Source organism: Pipistrellus hanaki (assembly GCF_964339955.1).
Source record: "Pipistrellus hanaki genome assembly, chromosome: 4".
Classification (NCBI taxonomy): Eukaryota; Metazoa; Chordata; class Mammalia; order Chiroptera; family Vespertilionidae; genus Pipistrellus; species Pipistrellus hanaki.
This window is the reverse complement of record NC_140506.1, coordinates 27,527,780-27,550,621: the sequence shown is the minus strand read 5'-3', so window position 1 is coordinate 27,550,621 and position 22,842 is coordinate 27,527,780. Positions and strand designations below refer to the sequence as shown.

Genomic DNA, 22,842 nt, shown 5'->3' with positions numbered 1-22,842 from the left:
AATATGGTGGTTGGAGCTAGACTAGAAAGGTAGAAAGCACTGACTTTTTAGGGAACAGGGATGGGGAGAAATTTCCCAATTATTTTTATGTGATATTGAAAGGATGATTATCAGCAGTCCAACTTAAACTACATTTACAAACACTGTCTTTGTGGCTCCTGATCATTTTGAAGATGAGCCTTTCCAGTAAGAGGAATAATCTTTTCCAAAGCTTACAATGGACTCTTGGGTTTTGTATCAGATTCCAGTTCCATCACTGTGGCAGGTTCCAGATGGGCAAGGCTCTGAAATTCCTTGCCTTTCTCTCTCTTGGGCCCTGTGACAAGGGACTGAAAAATTCAGTCTGATATAAAATATAGAACTCAAATTTAAGGGAAAGCCTACTCTACCAAAAGAACAAATAGCTCAATCGGACTCTTTCCCACCTTTGTTGTTAGACACTCCTCGTGGCTAAGTGATCTCATCTGGTTTTTAAATGTCCCTCCACTTGCAGACGCTGTCCGCTCGCTTCCTTTCACTACCTCCTCCCAATCCTGGCAGCACCTCCAGGCTCACCGTGCCCTCGGAAGGACGGACAGGGATTAGTCTATCCAGTCCCGCTGGGTTTCGGTCACTGTCTCTTTCACTGACGTTTTTTGCAGAAAAAGCAGGTGTTTGCAGGGTGGACAGGCTATGTGGTCGTCCGCGGTGGCTGCAGCCACCATAGCCTCAGAGCGTGGCGGAGACACCCTTGCACGGTCATAGACCAGAGCCCGGCAATGAGGGCGAGGTGGGCAAGGTGGGCAAGGTGGGCGAGGGTCGGCAGCCGACGTAGCCCGGGGTGTGCAGCGTCCATAGCGCCCTCCGCCGCAGCGGGGCTCCGAGGAAACCCGGCCCCGCCCCCTTTCGCGTGGGTCCCGCGGCCCCGCCCCGCAGTTTGTGTCACGTGCCGCGCCGCCGCCCAATCAGCGCCCGCTGCGCTCTGGCTCGCGATTCAAACAGCGGCTCCGAGGGTTCACGAAGGTCCGCGGTGTCGCCGCCGCCGCCACTGCCGGGCAAAGGCCATGGAGCCCCGCATCGTGGGGCCCGGGCCGTACCGGGCCACCAAGCTGGTGAGTGAGCGAGACGGGGCCCCCGATTCCCCGGCCTCCCCGCCGGCGGGTCGCCTTCGCTTCTCCAGGGCAGACCAGGCCGGGGTTTGGAGGCCGGGCGGGGGTTTGGAGGCCGGGCCAGGGTTTGGAGGCCGGGCGGGGGTTTGGAGGCCGGGCGGGGGTTTGGGCCGGGGTGTTGCTCAAAGAACGGATAACGGGTCCCGGATCCCAGGCCGTCGGGGGGTCGCATCTTTGTTCCCGAGATGTTGGAGGTGTTCTCGGCCGTCCGCGGCACCTCCCCCTTTGAAGAGCCGGGAGGACCAGGTGACCCCCTCTCCCAGCCTGTTCGTCCTGAGTAATCAATCCCACGCCAGCTACCGGGAGCGGGGCAAACCTATTTCTAACCGGAGGGACCCTCCTGCCGTCCGGGGAGGGCGTGTCTCCGGCCCGAGAGTCACTTGTGGTGACAGCCTGAGGTTGTCACTTGTGGTGACAGCCTGAGGTTCTTTCTAACGGTGCCTGGAGCAGAGGTGGGTCGCCCTGACCGCATTTCCGGTTCCTGGGTTTCTGTGTTGTTTTTGTCATTGACATAAATGAGGGGGTGGGCCGGTGGGTCTAAGAGCCTTTGCTGATGGTCCAGGGCGCTGCCTTGTGTCCTGGGAGAAGAGCTTTGGCACTCAGGGGCACTTATTTTGATTTCTCTTAGGACCTGGGGCAAGTAATTACAGTGATTTCTGTTTCAGAGGATTACCATAAAGCAGTGTTTCCCAAACTTCTGACATATGTGAACCCCTTCTATACTTTTCGTAACGCTGAGTACCCCTCGTACTCATGAGAACGTAGAATTAGGCGCAGCTAAGCATGGTGCAGTGCACATCCCCACCAAACTCCGGTGCAACTCGTACCCCCACCAAACTCTTCCCGAACACCTGGGGGTACGCGTACCACACTTTGGGAAACACTGCCATAAAGGAACAAGTGATGACAATTTGGTATGTGCACGGCAGGTTTTCAGACAGCTTTCTATGAAAGCAGAACCGTGATTTGGGAGAAAAGAACCTTTCTCTTGGGTCTGTCACCACTTGTGGTCACTTGTTAACTTGGGAATTAGTCTCCTTGTTCTGTGCGCCCTAATGGACATCCAGGAAATGACGGGAATTAAGTTCCAACCTCTGATTCACCTAGACTTGCATATGGAAGAGGTGAGGACAGTGGGACAGGGGGAGGTATAATTAGGGTTTCCTTTTCTTTCTGGAACCAGTGTCACAGTGGCCGGTGGGGTCAAGCCAGAGCTAAGAAAGCCAGCTTGTAAGAGAAATCATGATTGGGGCAGATGGTTGTTTAATATTTTATTTGGCTCATAGACCTCTTTGGGAATCTTTCTTTTGTAGGCTAGTGCACATGCCACATACTCATGAAATTATACATAGATTTCAGAAGACTCGGAGAGTCTGTGGCATTGTTTTATTTAGCTTAACCATCTACTTGCCCACAGTTTTGTGTGTCAGCCAATCTGGACTGGGTTTATGTCAGTGTTTTTTTTTTTTGTTGGAGCCACTCATGTGCCACGATCATCTAGTGACTTGACTAGGAAAGAAGAACCCTTGACTTGGTTCTGGCTGTTGGCTGGGCCAAGTGTCTTCACATAGTGGTTCAACTTCACCAAAGGAAGGTTTCTGCCTGTAACTATTTGTTTAGATCTCACTGGTCAGAGCAAGTCAAACAGCTAATTCCAGATTGTAGAAATTCAGCTCCACTTTTCTTTTTTGTTAAATTAATTTTTTTTCAATTACAAATTGACATTTAATATTTCAGGTATACAACATAGTGGGTAGACATTTATATAACTTAATGAGGTGATCCCTCTTCCCGGAAGTCTAGTACCCATCTGACATCATACATAGTTATTACATTATTATTGACTATATTCTCTATTCAGTTCCACTTTTTTTTTTTTTTTTAAATCTTTACCTGAGGATATTTTGTCCATTGCTTTTCAGAAAGAATGGAAGGGATGGAGGGATGGAGGGTCCGAGGGACTGAGGGACTGAGGGGAGGAGAGACAGAGAAAGAGAAACATCGATGTGAGAGAGACACATCAACTGGTTGCCTCCTGTATGTGCCCTTACTTGGGGTGGGGAGCGAACCCGAAAGCCAGTACATGCCCTTGACTTGGAACCGAACCTGAGACCCCTTGGTTTGAGGAACTGTGCCCTAACCACTGAGCACACTGACCAGGGTTGTTGTACTTCTTTCTGGACAGATTTGCAGTCATGTTGCAGAGGTATCTGTGAACAGGATGGGAGGAGTGTTTGCATTCATCTTTGCAAACACTCGACTACAGACATCCAGAATGATTCATTAAAAAAAAAACAACCAACAAATACAAATTTAAGTTTTTCTTTCTGCTAGCCTCAGATATAGATGGTGATGGTAGGGAACAAATAGGGTGTTTTAAAAACAATGTTGTTTCTGCTTCCACTTCCCAGTTGTTTCTACTATTTGAAACCATGTGGTAGGTCCCATGTCAGGGATGAATTACAGGTTGTGCTTTATCAGGGTCTTTCAAAACCTTTAATCTCTTTTGGGGAAAGAAAAGAACACACCCTCCCTCCCATCTCCACCAATATATTCACATCATTTATGCAAGGAAAACAGAGAGAAGCTCTGGATATTGGCACTTCTCCTTTCTGCTTTAGACTTAAAAAAATTACATCATAATTGGAACTGTTTTTTAAATCTCATATTCCCAGAAATGTATGAAGTATACTTTCATAGATGCGGAGTGCCTATGTATTAGTACTTGATTCTGAATCACATTAAAATATTATCAAAGGAGGCTACTCTGAGGAGCATGCCCCAGCCTTTCCGCACCTCTTTCCTCGCACTTGCTCTCTCTTTCCCAGAGCATGCCGTGCCTCTCCTCCCTCTTTCGTCCCTCAAGGCATCTCTTTCCCTTTCTCCTGGGCTTCAAGGGCCCTTCTACTACCTCTGTAACTGTCTAAATAAACTTTCCCTTGTAAAAAATGTACACTATCAAAAGAGTTTAAAAGAAAAGTGTTCTTATTCTCCAGAAGTCTTCAGTCCCCAAGAAGTGGTACTCAAACATACTTTAGCAGAAATTGATAAAGGTTAAGCAGAAAATTAAATTATGTGAATAATTAATGAAAACACCTCAGTTTCACCAGAATTTCCAGATAGTCAATCGAGTTCTAAACTTTATTCTATTTGAGAAACTTGATCTTAAACTAAGATTTTGAAAACATAGGAACAATAGCCAATTTCTTTTTAAGTGAGAATTCCTGATTTGTCAGTGATAACACTTCACAGATGCTTACTCTCCCCCCCCCCCCATTGTGTATAAATATATAAAAGTTTCTCTGAGCAAAATTCAATTGTGCCTTAAAGCTTTTACCCAGTAAATCATAAAGCTTGTGGTGGTTTTTTCTCTACTTTCCTTCTCCCACTCCCAGCTTACCACTTTCCCCTTCTCCCAATTTCTCCTTCAACCTAATCTTAAGGAAAATCTTTGGAAAATCTATTATATTAGCAACCAAAGAGCAGGCCTTTACTTGCTCCTGTTATGGCACATTATACTTTCTAAAACCACATACAGCTCCATTTTCTAAAGCACCAACAAGTCTTATCTGAAAATATCATTTTATAGACTAGGTAAATTTGCCAAAAATCAAATGACAGACTTATAAGTCAATTCATGATGAATATGGGACCTAATTAGCAACTTATTCATCACAACTAAAATAGCTTTCATTTTTGTAACTCACATATAAATAGTTAATTATTTTAAGAGAAATGATGAGAAAGAAAATTGCTTTTACTGAAAATTGCTTTTGTTGATCCTTTCTTTGAACTTAATTTTGAGTTATTTGTATCATCTGATGTGACTAGTGAACTTGAAAAGACTTACAGCTGTCATTGAATCTGAGCGCTAGAATGCCCTCCAAAGATTGCTTGGTTAAATCCCCTTATTTGACTGAGACCTAAAGGGATGAGTGGACTTGATCAAGTTCACACTGCTAGTAATGGCAAGTATAATTAGATCTAGAATTTTGTTCTCTCTGCGTTCCTGCCCAGGTGCTATACTATCAATATTATATTGATAGTAGTTCTATAATAATGATATTGGTACTAAGAAGGAAGGAAATGGGATAAATATTCTGGAAGAAAGAACAGGAAGCACATTTCAACACTTAGTGTTGTATTTTATAGTTTAACTCATGATGTTAAGCAAAAACAGTTGTGCTGTATGACTATTTTTTAGATTATGGAACTGAATAAATAAGTAAAACAAATGGTTTTTAAATCAAAACAAATCTGTCCTCTTTGCTATAAAGATTATTTCTTCAAATATAGTATGTTATAAGAAAATCATATTCTCAAGCTCAATCTTGTTCTTTGTTGACATAGGATATTTTCTTCCTAAATGTAAGTGAGGCTTTGTTCAGTTTCACTCAGTGGATAGAACATTGGCCTATGGACTAAAGGGTCCCGGCTTCAATTCCAGTCAAGGGCATGTACCTTGGTTGCTATCTCCTCCCTGCTCCCAGGCCCCCAATCGATGTGTTTCTCTCACATCAATGCTCTGTCTCTCCCTCTCCCTTCCACTCTTTCTAAAAATCAATGGAAAAATATCCTTGGGTGAGGATTAAAAAAAAATGCAAATGGTGAATTAAAGATGATTATTTTTCTCTATTGGCAGAGTAGCCAAATAGCCATCTCATATAATAAAGAGATAATATGCTAATTAGTTGAATGACCTTCCAGAATGACCAGTTGGCAGGGCTGAGAGGCCATGAGGGCTTTGAGGGCTGAGCCCCTTGCATGAATTTCGTGCATTGGGCCTCTAGTTTAATTATATTTGGAAATAAGTGGATACAGAAGCCACACTCCTCACTGGGTTTTGAAATTCTAGGTGAAATACTGGATTGAGTAAATATAAATTATAATACGTGCCATTCAAAATAAAAATAAATAAATTCTAAATTCTTTTTAAAAGTTCCCTATTTAAAAAGAGATATGAACCTTTGACAAGGATATCTTATAAAATTTGTAGTGTGAAATGAAAGGCAGCTATCAGAGAACACATAAAAATTCAATAGAATTCCAACAGATTTTTTTTTTTCTGAGTGGGATTGCAGGTTGAAAGCTCATACACAGAGTAAAAGTGGAAGAATTCAAAACAATTTTTAAAGATGATAGACACCTTGATCTATCAGAGATTTAAACTTAATATTAATTAACTGTAATTACAAGAGTATAGTATTGTACCGGAATGACACATATCAGTGAGATAGAAAAGCATTTAGAATCAAGAAAGGTAACTTAACATTTTAATTCAGTTAGAAAATGATGGCATGATTGGCTCTCCATTTGAAAGAGAATAAAGTTAGTGCTCTCCTACCTCATATCATAAAGAATTTCAGTTAAAGTTTCAAATCTATCTATATAATAGAGGGTATGCAAATTAGCCAGGACACCATAACACCATGACCAACAGCAGGGACCTGAGGCTGCATGGCACCTGGCCAGGGCGAGGGACCTCAGGCCATGCCCCCTGCCCTACGGGGCTTGATGGAGGACCTCAGGCCACGCTCCTCACCCCAGCACCAGGCTGGGAGACCTCAGGCCGCGCCCACTGCCCGGAGCTGGGCAGGGGGACCTCAGGCCATGCCCCCTACCTTAGCGTCGGGCTGGGGGACCTGAGGCTGTGCCCCCTGTATAGAGGGGTCTGACGGTGGGGTGGGCCGGGTCCAAGGGGGATGGGGCCAGCTGGGTCTGGGTCCTTTGCATTTTCGAAGCACGTGCGGGTGGTGGGCGAGGACTTGACTCTGTTATTTAGACAGCCTCTTAAATGGAAAAATTGCATTTGTTGTCTGAAATATTTTGGATGCAATAATCTGAAAAAAAAAATCAATTGGTTACTAAATGCCTTTCTCTCTTTTTTCTCCCAGTGGAACGAAACCATTGAGCTTTTTCGCACTAGGATGCCATTACGGAAACATCGCTGTCGTTTCAAAAGTTACGAACGTTGCTTCACAGCGGCTGAAGCTGTGGACTGGCTGCATGACCTGCTCAGGTGCAATCAGAACTTTGGCCCCGAAGTGACCCGCAAACAAACGGTGCAGCTGCTGAAAAAGTTCCTGAAGAATCATGTTATCGAAGACATCAAGGGCAAATGGGGTCAGGAAGATTTTGAAGACAACGGTCACTTGTACAGGTAACAGCAACCAGTAAACTGTGAAGGGGAGGAGTATGGGGAGGTTGAACGGATCTGTCAGAGTCAGAAACTTCCTCATGTGAAGGAATTTATCTTGTCCCTTGGAGGGCTGCCTCTCCTGTGGTTTGTTAAGTGTAGACCTGAGTGAGTTGTTACAATAAAACCGATTGGAATGTTTCCTGACTCCATAGAGCATCCCATAGCAGTCTTTTGCTGCGGTGACTTTTAGTAAGGAAATCTTTCCATGCCTGTAAGGATGCCTGCCTTAGCTTAGTACTTGTTCTAGGGGATCTGAAAAGGTTAAACAGTACCTCTGGGTCAGCCTTTGTGAACAATGAGAAGGTACATATTCAAGGGATCTAGTGGCAGAGTGGGTCTGATCAGTAAGCAGAACTCAGGACTCAAGTGAAGAATTATACTAGCATTCCCTGATGTCTCAGATTAACTCTGGCAATGCATGTCTGCTTTTCTTCAGACATTTTTTTGCTTGTTTCAGTGCTTTCTTATGATCGGACACTTACTACCAGATAATCTCTTTGCTTGTACTTCCATGCCCACTACTTACTAGGCCTTTACTGCTGGATGTGGAAGGGCTCTACCTAAGATTCAGGGGATGGGAGAAGACGAAAGAGGGAATGAAGTCACACCAGTTCAGAAAAAAATTGTGTTATCTACAGAGAGGCTTACCAAAGTGCTAAGAAACTGTGAGGGATTTTAAAAAATGGAGAATATGGATTCTTAACTGCTTTATTTTACAACATCAAAATAAGGAATTGATTCTTCATCTATTTGCAAATCTAATCTTCCTCTAGCTCCTAATCTCCCTTGTCTGCTTTCATTATAATTTGGCTGTAGTGCCATTCAACTGCGAGCAGCACTGGAAATGGAGCAGTGAGGGCAGCCTGCCCCAGAAACTAAGGAATCCTCTTACAGCACAGTTATTGAGGGCATTTGGAGGCCGCTGGGACACCTGGCTTGAGTAGAGAAAACCTGACTTTTTCAAACCTCAACAATTTCTTTGGCTTCTTTTATACTAGCTACTGAGAAAGGCTGACAAGCAAGGAGAGGGTGCCAAGGCTGAGACCAGACTTTGCTGTTTGTTTAGAATCTAATTTCATCAGCAATCTTCAGCTTCTACTAGTAGATATCAAGTTGTCATCTGAGCAGTTAGTTGTTTCTCCATCTGGCAATTATTTCTGACTTGCTGATCCAACTTTTAATTAGGATCGTGTGTGATGTTAGCCTGTTCGGCGATCATCATGCTCTAGCCCTGGTTCCACATGCTGCACTTCATTGGGGATTCTTCAGTGGTTATTTTTCTTGGGAAACTCTAATTGCTTGTACCCCATCAATATTTAGCCAGCACACTGCTAAAAGATTCTATGGATGAGCAACTTCCAATCTGTTCTCTTGGGCACCTCTCATTGAGTTCCATGAGTCACTGAGAGTCATCAAACTGTAAAATAGGATCGTGCTCTAGGAGCTGACCACCCAGCACTGACATTGAGAGCATGTCCCCTTCAATATGAAGACTTCCCTATGTTTCCCCTTTAAAAAACAGTGTGCATAGATTAAATTCATCCATGAAATAATGATCCAGTTTTTCTTATAGAATATTTGAGTCATAAGGGAGCAGTATTTTCTTTTATTATTTACCAACTGGAGTGGCTGGGAGACATGAGGTTGTGCCCCCTGCCCGGCATGGGGATGGGGCCAGCTGGGTCTGGATTTTGCCTAATGGGGCGTGAGTAGGTGGGCGGGGACTTGATTCTGGGTCCCGCAGTGGGCCCCTGACTCTGATAGAAGGAAGGTTTTCATATATATTTTACTAATTTTCTTTCATTTTTGAAACTTATATTATAGAAAAAGGGCAAATAGCAATCCTATCTAATAAAAGAGTAGTATGCAAATTAACCATCACTCTGCTACACCACCAGCCACACCCACCAGCCAATCAGGAGTGAGTATGTAAAATTAACCCAACCAAGATGGCTGCAGCCAGAGAAAGAGCAGAAGGGAGGCTTGGGTTTCCCTGGCGATGAAGGAAGCCAAGCTTTCTTCACACCCTGGCCGGCCTCTGCTTAAGGCTACAAAGTTTCAATTATAGAAGATAAATAAATCCCCATAAAAATGGCATCAGCTATGGAGCTGGAGAAAGCAGGAGGCTAGGGTTGCCCCCAGCAATGGAGGAAGCCAAGCTTCTGCAGCCCTGGCCTGCTTTGGCCTCTGCTAAGGCTACAAAGTTTCAATTATAGGAGATAAATAAATCCCAACAGAAATGGCTGCCACCACAGAGCAAGCAGAAGGCTTGGCACCGCTCCTGGCTACAATATTTTAATTGTAGAAGATAAATAAAACTCAGATACCAGGGCCTCTGCTTGGGTCGCTGGGGGCATGGCTGGCCTGAAAACCAGCACAGGTCCCTTGCCCAGGCCGCTCCATGCCCCATGGGAACCCCCACCCTGATCCAGGACACCCTTCAGGAAAAACAAGCTGGCCCCCACCCATGCACCAGGCCTCTATCCTATCTAATAAAAGAGTAATATGCAGATTGACCATCACTCCAACACACAAGATGACTGCCCCCATGTGGACACAAGATGGCCTCCACAAGATGGCCAGCAGGGGAGAGCAGTTGGGGAGAGACCAGGCCTGTAAGGGAGGGCAGTTGGGAGTGATCAAGCCTGCAGGGGAGGGCAGTTAGGAGTGACCAGACCAGCAGAGGAGGGAAGTTGGGGGCGAACAGGCTGGCAGGGAAGTGGTTAGGGGTTGATCAGGCTAGCAGGCAGAAGCAGTTAGTGGCAATCAGGAAGGCAGGCAGGTGAGCATTTGGGAGCCAGCAGTCTTGGATTGTGAGAGGGATCCCAGATTGGACAGGGTGCAGGCTGGGCTGAGGGACACCGCCCCACTCCACCCCCATGCATGAATTTTGTGCACCAGGCCTCTAGTATTAAAATAGTTCCTTTCATTAATTTCTTTTTAATATGCATGAATTTCATGCACCGGGACACTAGTGGATTATATAAAAATAGAAGTCTGTAATATGATAGTTGCTTGTTTTGGGCTATTTAATGAGGAAAGTATTTGGCCTAGTGTATGTAGATCTTTAGCCTACACCTGACCTTTGACCTGCTCTCACTACTAATGCTGGTTTCATGAGTACTGAGAACCCAGAAGGTGTTCATGGTTTACAGAGGGCATTCACTTGCTCAGATGTAGTTTGGAGCTAATGTGTAGGGAGCCATTTTCTTTTTATTCTCCTTTCTCTGTACCTCTTTCTCTTTCCATCTGTCCATGTGTTACTCTCATCCTCCTTTCGTTTTCCTTTTCGTTTCCTCCTACTTCATTTTTTTATTCTCCTTTCTGTTCCTTTCTTTCATATTTACATTTTTTTCTGGCCTATTTCCAAAATACTGATCCTAATTTGAAACTAAAAAATTTTATGTAGATGCTGTCAACTTTGTTGAATACTGCTACTTTCACAGTTCTTAAAAAAATAAATAAATAAATAACAAAGGAATCATGCTACCCAGTTTTAAAACCTATTGTACATAAAGCCACAGAAATGAAGACTGTGGTCTTGTGAAAAGATAGGCATAGGTCAGTGGAACAGAAGATTCCAGAAACACACACAAATATGGCCACGTGATTTTTGACGAAGGTGTAAAAATAATTTAAATGGAAAAGAGTAGTCTTTTCAGTAAATAGTGTTGGAGCACTTGGATATCCAATCTCTATATGCAAGAAAGTGAGCCTTAACCTAAATCTCAGACTTTACACAAAAAATTCAAAATGAATCATAGATTTAAATGTAAAACTACAAGAGTTTTAATTAAGCAGGAGAAAATCTTTATGCCCTTTATGTTCTTAAATATGATATCAAAAGTGTGATTTATAAAAGAAAACATAATAAATTGGACTTAATAAAAATTAAAATCTTTTGCTCTATGAAAGATACCAATAAGAGGATCAGAAGACAAGGTAACGATGGGGAGAAAATATTTGCAAGCTACATAAATAACATATCAAAAATATAAAGAACTAGCTCTGGCTGTTATGGCTCAGTTGGTTGAGTGTCATCCCATGCACCCAGAGGTCACTGGTTTGATTCTTGGTCAGGGCACGTGCCCAGGTTGCAGCTTGATCCCCAATAGGGGGCATGGCAGGAGGCAGCCAACCCATAGTTTTCATTCAGTTATGTTTCTCCTCTCTCTCTCTCTCTCTCTCTCTCTCTCTCTCTCTCTCTCAAATCTATGTAAAACTCAGTAGTAAGAAAACTAACAACCCAATTAAAAAATGAATTAAAACACAAAACACTTTACTTGATCAGATACTTTACCAAAGATAACCAGATAGCAGATAAATATTTGAAAAAATGTTTAATATAGTTAGCATTGGGGAAATGCAAATTAAAACCATGACAAGATACCACTACATATCTATTAGAACTGCTACAATAAAAATACTGACAATCCTATGAGCTAGTGAGAATGCTGAGCAGTTGGAAATCTCCTTTATTGCTGGTGGAAGCCTACATTGGTAGTCACTTTATAAAACAGTTTGGCAGGGCTACACTATGACTCAGTATTCCTGCTCTTGGGCATTTACTCTAGAAAAAGGAAAACATGTTCACACAAAAACTTGTACATTAATATTTATAGCAGCTCTATTAATAATCACCACTAGCTGAAAACAACCCATATGTGCTGCAGTGGATGAATGGCTAAACTGCATATTTGTACAATGGAATGTTATTGTCTGTTGGGTGTGGGCAGTGGGGGTGTTCAGCAGGAGGCTGTCACTAAGAAGTCAGAGCAGGAAGGAGTTTTTTGAGAGGGGGAATAATGGAACTGTTCTGTTTCCTGATTGTGGTGATTATACAAATGTTCTAAATTTAATAGAAATTTACATACGTACACAAAAGTCTATTTTACTACATGCTAATAACATTTTTTTTTAATTCTGGGATTTGAAAAGCCCTATTTTCATTTATTTTCAGTGGTCTGGGAAAAGTTCTTTATAACTACCCTGGATCTTTTGAAGGGTACTGTTTTAGGAACTTCACCTTCAAGTTAATGCACTATTGGCTCCCTCTAGTGGACATCTTTTGTTTTAATAGTAATGCTCAGAATGTGTGCCTGTGATTTTTGTTTTTGTTTTTGTTTTTCTTTTTCTTAATCCTCACCGTGGAGAGAGAGAGAGAGAGAGAGAGAGAGAGAGAGAGAGAGAGAGAGAGAGAGAGAGAGAGAGGTGAGAAAGAAACATTGATTGGTTGTCTCGTATATGAGTCCCAACCAGGGACCTGCAACTTTCTGGTGTGTGGGATGACACTCCAACCACTGAGCTGTGAGTTTGTTTTTATTCATTTCCTCAAGCCTCAGCTTCTTGTCCTTTAATAGTTAGATAAGTTCCTTAGGCTTGCTAGGCATCAGTGTTTTTATCTATAAAAATACAGGGATGAACTAGACCTTTAGTACATTTTAAATTTCAAGCTTTAATAATTTCAAATATTGAGTACATAATCATGTTTTTCTTTTTTAATAATTCTTTATTGTTGAAAGTATTACATATGCTCCCTTCCCTCCCCCCCCCCCCCCTTTAACCCCCTTCAGCCTGCCCTCACCCCTTCACTTCACTGCCCCATTGTCTGTGTCCATGGGCCATGCATATATGCATACAAGGTCCTTGGTTGATTACCTCCCACCCACTCACCCACCCTCCCCCACCTTCCCTCTGAGATTTTGCACTCTGTTCCATAATCACATGTTTTTTTTAATCCAAGGCATTGAAGGTGACAAAAAAAGAAATATAACATGATTCTTTTCCTCCCTAACTTTGCAGTCTCTTGTGGTAGAGTATTCATATGTGATAAAGATAAGTAGCAGAATTAAGGCTAATTAACCTGTAACAAACAACAAATTGGTGGTGCTACACTGGTGGTCCTTGGGATGGCACATTTTTTTCTTTGACTGGTGTAATGTTTTGGGCATAAAATTTTGTCTATATGATTTTTATTTTTCATATTTTGTGGAGGTAATACTTCCATGTGGGCCATTAGTGTACAATAAAAAGTCTCGCCTGACTGGCATGGCTCAGTGGTTGAAACTTGACCTGTCAACCAGGCGGTCATGGTTTGATTCTCAGTGAGGGCACATTCCTGGGTTGCAGGTCTGATTCCCAGTGTGCAGCATGCAAAAGGCAGCAGATAAATGATTTTTTCTCATCATTGACGTTTCTATTCTCTCCCTCTCCCTTCCTCTCTGAAATCAATAAAAATACATTTCTTAAAAAAGTCTCCCTTCCAGCTCTCTTCTCCAGCCATCCAATTCCCTTCCCCAGAGGCACCTAGTGCTATTAGTTTCTAACTCATGGTTTTAAAAAACTATGAACCTGAAAGTTTTTAGGTGGGGCAAACCCATTTCCATTGCCACACTTCCCACCATCTCCCTACATCTTACCAAGATTATGCTTGGCCAGTGCAGGGATTGTGCCTGTGACCTACTCGGTGTGTACTGGAGTGTTTTGAGACCTCATGGAGGAGGAGGGGAAAACTTCAACCTGAGTCCTGAGAATGGGGTAGGACCTGAATAATAAGGGACAGGAAGAGAGATGATATTTCAGGTGACAAGAGTGGCAAGACTGAGGTTCTCAGAAATGAATGTCATCTTTCCTGGGAGAAGAAGTCTGCCAGCATGTCATCATAAGTGAGGTTTCAGTATGTATAACAACATGTTACCTGTTATTATGCAGGGAGTGTTGTTAGGTAAGGTTGTGAAAGAATTTGTTTTTATCTGTGTCCCCCACACCCAGCACAGTGCTTTGTTTTATTGAGAAAGAAGTTCAAAGATTAGTAAGTGAAGAGTTTCCTTTATACTGGGAAGGAATTGAGCAATAATCACCGCACCTCTATTCCTGAGTAAAAGTGACTCAGTCATTTCCCACATCAGGTGAGCTATGGTTAAGTGTAACACAAGCTCAGTAATACAAGGGATATACCAAGTACAGTTCGAATTCCAGTTCTGAAGTTACTGCTACCCATGTGATCTTAGGCAGATTGCTTACTCTCTGAACCTCTGTGTCCTCATCTACAGAGTAAGGGATGTTAACATTTTGGTCTTGATTGGTATATGGTCTCATTAGACCAGGGCACAGCAAACTTGTTCTGTGAAGGGCCAGATAGTAAATGCTTGTGGGTCAGACAACCGCTTGACTGCTGTTGTAGGCTGACAGCAGCCAGAGCACATGTAAAGGAATCCGCATGACTGTGTTCCGGTAAAACGTACTAAAGCAAGTGGTGGGATTTGCCTGAAGGTCATGGTTTTTTCCTCTGCACTAGACTGTTTCTTGAGGACAGGAACTGGTATAAATTTTTTTTTTTTTTTTTTAAGATATTTTTATTGATTTCAGAGAGGAGAAGGAGAGAGAGATAGAAAATCAGTCATGAGAGAGAATCATTGATTGGCTGCTTCCTGCATGCCCCACACTGCAACCGAGGCATATGCCATGACCAGGAATCGAACTGTGACATCCTGGTTCATAGGTCAATACTCAATCACTGAGCTGCGCTGGCCGGGCTGGTATTAATTCTTGTATCTCTGTTACCTAGTGGTATCTGATATGTAGTAGGCACTTACATTGTTGGAAGTGAAGTCATCACACACAGATGAGTACACATTACTAGAAGATCCTGTTAGTTCAGGCCCTCTGAAAACAGAAGAAGATGCCAGAATGGACCTAGGGAATGCAAGTGATTTAATGCTTGGGTTCTGGGCCACAGAAAGGATAAAGGGAAAAGGAGCAGGAATTGTGGTGAGCCTTCAGCTTGTGATGCAGGCCTGGCCTCTGTGAAACAGAGAGGGAAAGGATTGGGCAAGAAGGGCCTCAGGCCACAGGGTGCAGTTCTGAGAGAGTCAGGCCAGGCTGAAGGGGAGTCCTGGGGCAGAGGCTGCCTGCTAGAGGTGTTCCTGTGTCATCTTTAGGATTGGTCCGGCTCCAGAACCCCCACTGTGCTCACTTACGTGCTGGAAGCTTCCTGGGCAAAGCCTGACAGATATAGCAGCCAGAGACTGGTGTCTGTTGGGTTCTTGAAGGGAGACATGGGCTGTGCACCTCCATGACCAGCACAGTCCATCTCTTGTGCTGCCCAGAGCTGCTTCTCCACACATGTTCATGGGGCTCTTTCTGAGGTGAAGTCTAGGAAATGGAGACTGCTAGGAAGAATACTGTCCCTAACGCTGTAGCTGGTTTCCTGGCTACAGCTGGTGCTCATCTTCTCCACTCCTCACTGTAAATTTCCCCACCCTCACCTATCACCTTGGCAGGTTTGGGTTTGCTTTCTGGTCGTGTGACCCAAAAGTTCATTTCTGAGAGTAGGAACCCTTGATAGCCATGCACTTCTTAGGCTGGTGTTTTTCACATGCCTATTTGAGAGCTGCCACAGGTGCTCCTGTGTGGATGGGTTGGAGAAACCGCCCTCTTTCTGCTGGTCAGGATCCGTTACTGCTGCTGGGTTAGTGATTCCTCCTCTTGCCCGCTGCTCCCTGCTTAAGGAGACCAAAGTGCCCTATTATGTTTCCTGATCTGAGAACTCTCTAGGGGACAGGACCTCTAGTTGTGGGACTGGGTCACTGGGAGGGGTGGTGAATAAGGCTATTCCTGCTCTGCCTCATGGTTTTTGGCCATTTATTCGTATGAATATAAGACACTGCATCATATAGAGTCCCATATTCCAGCTTGTCTCCAGTACAACACTGTGTTGATTACAGTGGGTTTATAACAAATCTTGAAATCTGGTAGTGTGTCTTCCAACTTTGTTCTTTTTCAAAATTGTTTTGGCTGTTCTAGTAATTTTGCCTTTTTATATAAATTTAGAATCAACTTGCTTATTTCTACAAAAATTTCTGTTGAGATTTGAGTGAAATTGTATGGAACATGTAAATCAGTATGCAGAGATTTGACAAATTAACAAAATTGAGTCTTCTAAATCATGAACATGGTATTTCTCTCAGTTTATTTAGGTTTTAAATTTCTCAGCAGTGTTTTTTTTAAGTACACAGACTCTACACAAGTTTTGTTAGATTTAGATTTAAGTAGTTCATAGCTTTTGGTGCTATTGTAAATGCTATTTCCCTGTAAGTCATATTTCTCCCCTCCTTAAAAATACTCATTTGATCCTTTATTTGTAATGGAATCTTTATTCACTTGGAGTAAGGAATAAAGAATAATTTCTGAGCTGGGAACTCAAAGGTTTCCTTAGTTTGACAACTAATTATTTCTCACCTCTTCTTTTTTTTTTTTCCTCCTCCTCTTCCTCCTTGCACAGGTGGGAGGTGGGGTCCCTTTGGGTGGCCTGTAGGGATCAGGCCCCAGCTCATTCCCCTAGGCTAGCAGCCCGGCAGCCCCGCCTGGTACCCCGCTGTTGCCTGGCGCCACCCCCTCACCTACTCCACCATCCTGCCTGCGGGGCTATTGGCAGGGCACTCCCCCCCCCACACACACACACCTGCCTTGGCTTGGTGCTGCCTGTTCACATGCTCCACCATTCCACTGCAGTCCTGCTCTTGTGGGGGCCCATTGTAGTTGGCAGTGCCTCCACTGCCACCCTCTGCCAGAGACTAGTTGCCAATGCCCACCATGTTTCATGCTGCCCCCTGGTGGTCAGCACACGTCATAGCAAGCAGTTGAATTCCTGGTCTAACAATTTGCATATTAGGCTTTTATTATAAAGTTATTTTTTGCAGCCAATGGAGGTGGCAGTAGGAAACCTGAGTTTTTTTGTTGGATGATAACTGTGGTCAGTACCTTTTCTAGCCTCAGTGTACAAATGTGGAGTCTGTACTAGATCATTTCTAAGGAACTTGAAATTCTGGAATCCATGATCATGTTAGAATTAAATTTATAATTTATAAAGCAGAAACAAATGTAGCCCACTAGAGGGAGCACTGTTCTTTTTTAATGTTCTCAATTTTATTGAAAAATAGATCTTTTATGCAAGAATGTATAACTCGTAGCTGAACAATTTATATAATAATGATAAAATGAACATCTGTTTACCCACAATTTGCATATTTTCCTTAGAGGCCATCAATATCTTTTTTAAAAAATATTTTTTATTGTTTGAAGGATTACAAATAGTAGTACATATGTCTCCTGTTTTCCCCCTTGACCTCCCCCCAGCCTTCCCTGTCCACCCCCCTCACCCCCTACCCCCCACCCTGCATATGCCTTCACCTCTCCCCCTCCACTCCCCACCCCGTGTCTTGTATCCATATATGTATGAGGTCATCAATATCCTGATTTCTGTCTTAATCATGCCCTCGCTTTTTTTTTTTTTTTTTGGCTTTTTAGAAAATTTCTTTATTGATTAAGGTATCACATATTTGTCCTTATCACCCCATCCCATCCCCCACCCCTCCCCATTCATGCCCCCAACCCCCTGTGGTCCTTAACCACTGGTTAGGCTCATATGTATGCACACAAGTCCTTTGGTTGATCTCTCCCTTTTATCCCTGCCCTCGCTTCTTTCGTGTTTTAACACTTAAATCCTTAAACAGTATATTGATTTGTTTCTGAAATATTTTTGTTTTGAATTTTATATAAAAGATATTAAAGAATGTGTGTGCTTCTCAGATTTGTTCTTATATTTCTCATAATTTTTGCAATTCATCCATGTTGATATATTTAATTGTAGTTCCTGGGTTTTCTCATTTATATTCTATTTTGTTATATCAATATATCTGTTTTTCTGTTAGTGGTGATTTGGGTTGCTTTCAGTTGTTTTGCTTTATAAACAATGCTCCCATGAACATTTATGAACCTGTTTCCCTTTGCACATGTTTCTTTAGGGTACCCAGAATTACCTTGGAGTAGAATTATATTAGGGGGTATACCAATATGCATGTTCAACTTTACTAGGTAATTCCAAACTTTTCCATACTGAGTATGCTAATTTTTATTCCAGTAGAAAATATTTGATATTGACTGACTTACATTTTTGCCAGTCTGGTAAGTGAAATGCTGTCTCCTTGTGATGTTATTTTGATGGCTTAAAGAGTTTTATTTTTTAAAATATACTTTCTTTTTAAAAATAAAATATACTTTATTTTTAAAAATATACTTTATTTTGTTTACAGAGAGAAAGGGAGAGGAATAGAGAGTTAGATAATTGATGAGAGAGAAACATAGATCAACTGCCTCCTACACACCCCCTGGGGATGTGCCTGCAACCAAGGTACATGCCCTTGACCAGAATTGAACCCTGGACCCTTTAATCCACAGGCTGATGCTCTATCAACTAAGCCAAACTGGTGAGGGCTTAAAGTGTTTTATTTTGCTCTTTTTTTTTTTTTTGTCAAAAATTTAAAATAGGTTTGGCAGTTTGCCCTTTACCCATAAGCCATAGGTTGAGCTAGAAAATTCACTTCAAAAATGGCTTCTTTCTCTGCTTACAAACATGGTGCCTTTGTGCTTTTTGGCCTCTCCTTTCTATACGAGGTTTCATCCTCAGGGCATCTCTATATGGGTTTTGCTTTTTTGTGGCAGGATGCTTTTAGGGTAGTAGTTGCTGTCCTTACATTGTTGCTGGAATTATATGCAGTATAGTATGTGACTGTGAGTGTGTATGTAAGTGAATGTGTATGTATGCATACATGCTATACTTTGGCTGGAAATAGGATTTTTGTTGTGATTGTAGGCATCTAAAAAAAAAAAAAACAGGACTGGATTTCTATAAGCCATGCTCTACTTATGAACTAGGGTAAATTTTACTGGTTTATTTTTAACTTGATTTAATGATTTGCAAACCTCATTATTTTCTTACTGACTCAAAACTGACCTTTCAAATAAAGTATAGTTATTGGATGTTCTTTTCAGAGAAGATGAAACTTAACTTCTGTTGGTCAGTCATCTTTTTCCAAGTCTATTGTGACTGACTGCTTTTGAAATATTTCTCCATAGTACTCTATATTTGTGATTCTTCTGATTCATCTCGATAAAAGTTTCCTTGTAAACAATAGACATTTAAAATTATTCATTTCTGCATTTGTCTTAGGAATAAGATCTATAGTTTATTTGATTGATTTTTCCAATGGGTATCATGGACAAAATTTTAAGCCTTTATTTTGCCTTAAATAAGTAAAAAGTCAAAATAAAAAGTTAATTACCACATGACCGGAGTTGAATGTTGTCCTGTACACCAAAGGTTGCCGGTTTAATTCCTGGTCAGGGCACATATCTGGGTTGTGGGTTTGGTCCCTGAACAGAAGACAGCCAATCAATATTTCTCATATCAATGTATGTGTTTGCTCCCCCCTACTTCCTCTCTCTAATCATGTCCTCAGGTGAGGATTCAAACAAAAAGTTAATTGCCTACTGACTTCTATGCCAACATTAAGAACTAAAGTTCTTGCATTAGTTCATCAATGCAGTGCAATGCAATACAGTGCAATACAGTGTGTTGTTTTCTAACAAGCTAATAGAAAAAGAGCCTTTAAGTAAATTATGTATTAATTACATTTCTGTTGTTCTTTATCAGTAATGGTCTAGACTAGTTGATAGAGAGTTAGATTGTATTTAGGCTTCTGTGAGTTAGTTCAGGAATAATGCTGTTGAAACCTAGGAGGGATAGGAATAGTGGGTTATTGAACGTCAGAATAATGACATTGGACAGCTTTTACCTCCTTGGAGATGAATTTCTAGACCAAAGCTTCAATCTCAGTGTGAAGTATTGGATATTTTAGGGAAGGAGGATTAATCTTTATTAGAAGTAGTTATAATATAGAGTATTAGATCAAATGATTTTTGTTATAATATATGCTTCCTTAACAAGTATTATGCTTCCTTAGCAAGTATTACCGAGGATTTATCTATCAATTTCTATTTGTATGCTTATCATCTACAAATTTCAGCTGAAGTTATGAAGCAGTAAGGATTTTGAGTTAAGTGAAAGGAATGGCTCACTTGGGCATCCCATTAAGAACATATTGAATCATGAAAGTCAAATAATAAGAGAATAAATTCTATTTATTAAAAAATATGTCATATGCTTGATTCCTGTTTTTCTTCACAAATGTTGTTTGATGGGCATGATGAGTGGATATTTTTTTAAATTAGTTTTTATTTATTTTGGAGAGGAAATATCAATGTGAAAAACATCAATTGGCTGCCTCCCACACATACTCTGACTGTGGATTGAGCGAGCAACTTGAGGATTTGCCCTGACTGTGAACTGACCCTGTGACCTTTTGGTGTGCGGGATGATGCTCAGTGGCCAGGGCTGAATGAATATATTTTAAAAAATATATTTTTACTGGTTTCAGAGAGGAAGGGAGAGATAGAAACATCAATTATGAAAATCATTGATCAGCTGGCTCTTGCACGCCCCACACTAGGGACCTCGCCCACAACCTGGGCAAATGCCCTGAACAAGCATCAAATTGTGACTTCCTGGGTCATTGGTTGGTGCTCAACCACTGAGCCACGACAGCTGGCTTGAGTGAATATTTTTTAAAAATATTGTTGGTTATAGTTAGCCACGTATAATGATTTGATTAAGTATGAACTCATTTAGTATATGAAGTTTGCTGTTATATAAATTCTCAAGGATACAAGAAGTGACTATTGTTAAAATATCTGTGTTGTCTTCCACTGACTATAATAATAATGGTTTTCTTCTTGGCTTTTAGATTTCCTCCCTCCTCACCATTGAAACCATATCCAAAGAGGCCCCCATATCAAAAGGATACTATTAAATTTCCAGAATGGAATGATACCCCACCAGGCGTGTCACAAGAAAACATCCCAGTTAGGCCACTTGTGATGGTAAGTGCCATTACTAACAGACTGATGGCTAGCAGCAGGAAGAATAAGTAGTACTTTGTGAACCATCAGGCTGAGTCCAGTTCTCTCTGTCAGTTCCTTATGAACTATGGTCTGAACGTACTTTAAAACAATACCTTATATGTCCATAGACTGAGTTTTGCATTTTATTACTCTTGCCCATTGAGATTTTGACTGAAGATATGGTAGCTGTTTTCATATGTTCAGACCAAAAAGTTTTTTGTTAAAACTCCTTTATTCTTTTCCTTTCAGTTCTATATCTTGTTCTTTTCCCTCTTTGTCTCCTCCTCCTGTATTTTATCACCAGTTGAGAGTGAGAAGGTTGGGGCATGGAGTATTGTGGAATGAGCCCTACACAAAATAAGAACAAAGATAGAATCTGCTGATCTTAGAAAACCTATGCTAATTATGCAATGAACTTTTTTTGGGACCTATTTTTTCTTTAAAATATCCCCATTAAAGACTACCAAGATTGAAATAATGCTTAAAAAATAAAATTCAGAGACAAATTTTGTATGGCAGTTTTTAAGAATTATAGTAACACCATGTGTTTAATTAATCTAGTCTTAAATGACTTGATGTCCAATTCATGCCTTTGTTTGCAGATTTGATGTAAACATTTTTCAACAGTGTAATGAAAACAAAAAATATCTGAAGAAGTTGTATTATCTCAGTTTGGAGAGTATAGTTAAGCAGCTTAGGCTGTATCAAAGATAATTCAAGAAAAAGTAACACTGGTGACAGAAATGGGGACTCTATAGTGCTATGTCTGGGATAGTGATGAATTTTCTTTTAAATATGTTTGATGATAAAGTTGGGTTGTATTAAATGAAGTGTCTAATAGGCAGATGGAGATAATGGTGCTTGAACTTAGGGGAGCAGTCATATTTGGAAGTCATTAACTTATTCACTCAACAAAGGTTTATTGATTGTCTACTGTGTGTCTTGCATTGTACTAGGCTCTACAGATTCAGTAATATGTGATACAGTTTTATTCTAAAAGGATTCATAGTCTAGTGAAGCCTAACAATACAAACATAGATTAATAGAAAACATAGTAGAACTATTCTGAAAGAGTGAGCATAAAGGGTATTTGAGGGCTATTTAATTCCTAATAAGGGACACTTTATTAAGGTCTGCTTGCTAGTTCCTATCCTAAAGAAAATTAAAATGTAAGTCCTGTGAAATAAGGTATATTATTTTTGCACATTCACATTTAAAAATCTAATAAGACCCCATCCATAGAATTGTTATTCAACAGAGATAGAATCCCATATTAAATTAATGTGTGTTTATGCCATCAATAATAACTTCTTTTTTCTGTTCTTTTTGGTTCCTCAAAGTCATAATATTCCTGGTATTACCTCTAGGAAAACCAACTGCTTGTTAGCATACTTTAATACACCAGGACAGTGACTTCTATTTTCTTTTCAGTTTCAAATCTTTCAGGATCCCTGAAGTGTTATACAAGTGTCTTGATTCATGCACTTCCCTGTCCCCAGTGTAACTTTTCCTGGTCATCTGAATTTACATTTGTTTTGATAACTATTGTCTTGCCTTTTCTCATACTTTCCCCTTAAATGGAATTGTAGAAGTTTGAAAGCTCCCTACTTGTTAGAATTCCAGTAAAGCCTTGACTGCTGCTTCTTGAGAATTGTCCAAATAAGGAATGGCAGAGCAGGATCTATTTCCCTTGAT

General features: G+C 41.3%; 1 protein-coding gene across 2 annotated transcripts in view; it reads left to right on the top strand.

Annotated features, from left to right (window-relative positions):
* The first annotated feature begins 970 nt into the window (after window positions 1-970).
* Window positions 971-22,842, top strand: part of DEPDC1B (DEP domain containing 1B) — a 53,117-nt gene continuing 31,245 nt past the window's right edge. For both annotated transcript variants that reach the window (XM_084880612.1, XM_084880613.1), the window contains exons 1-3: window positions 971-1,091; window positions 7,043-7,308; window positions 20,991-21,126. In XM_084880612.1, coding sequence (XP_084736738.1) covers window positions 1,044-1,091; window positions 7,043-7,308; window positions 20,991-21,126 — 450 coding nt within the window. In that variant the 5' untranslated portion in view covers window positions 971-1,043. The remainder of the gene's footprint in view (window positions 1,092-7,042; window positions 7,309-20,990; window positions 21,127-22,842) is intronic.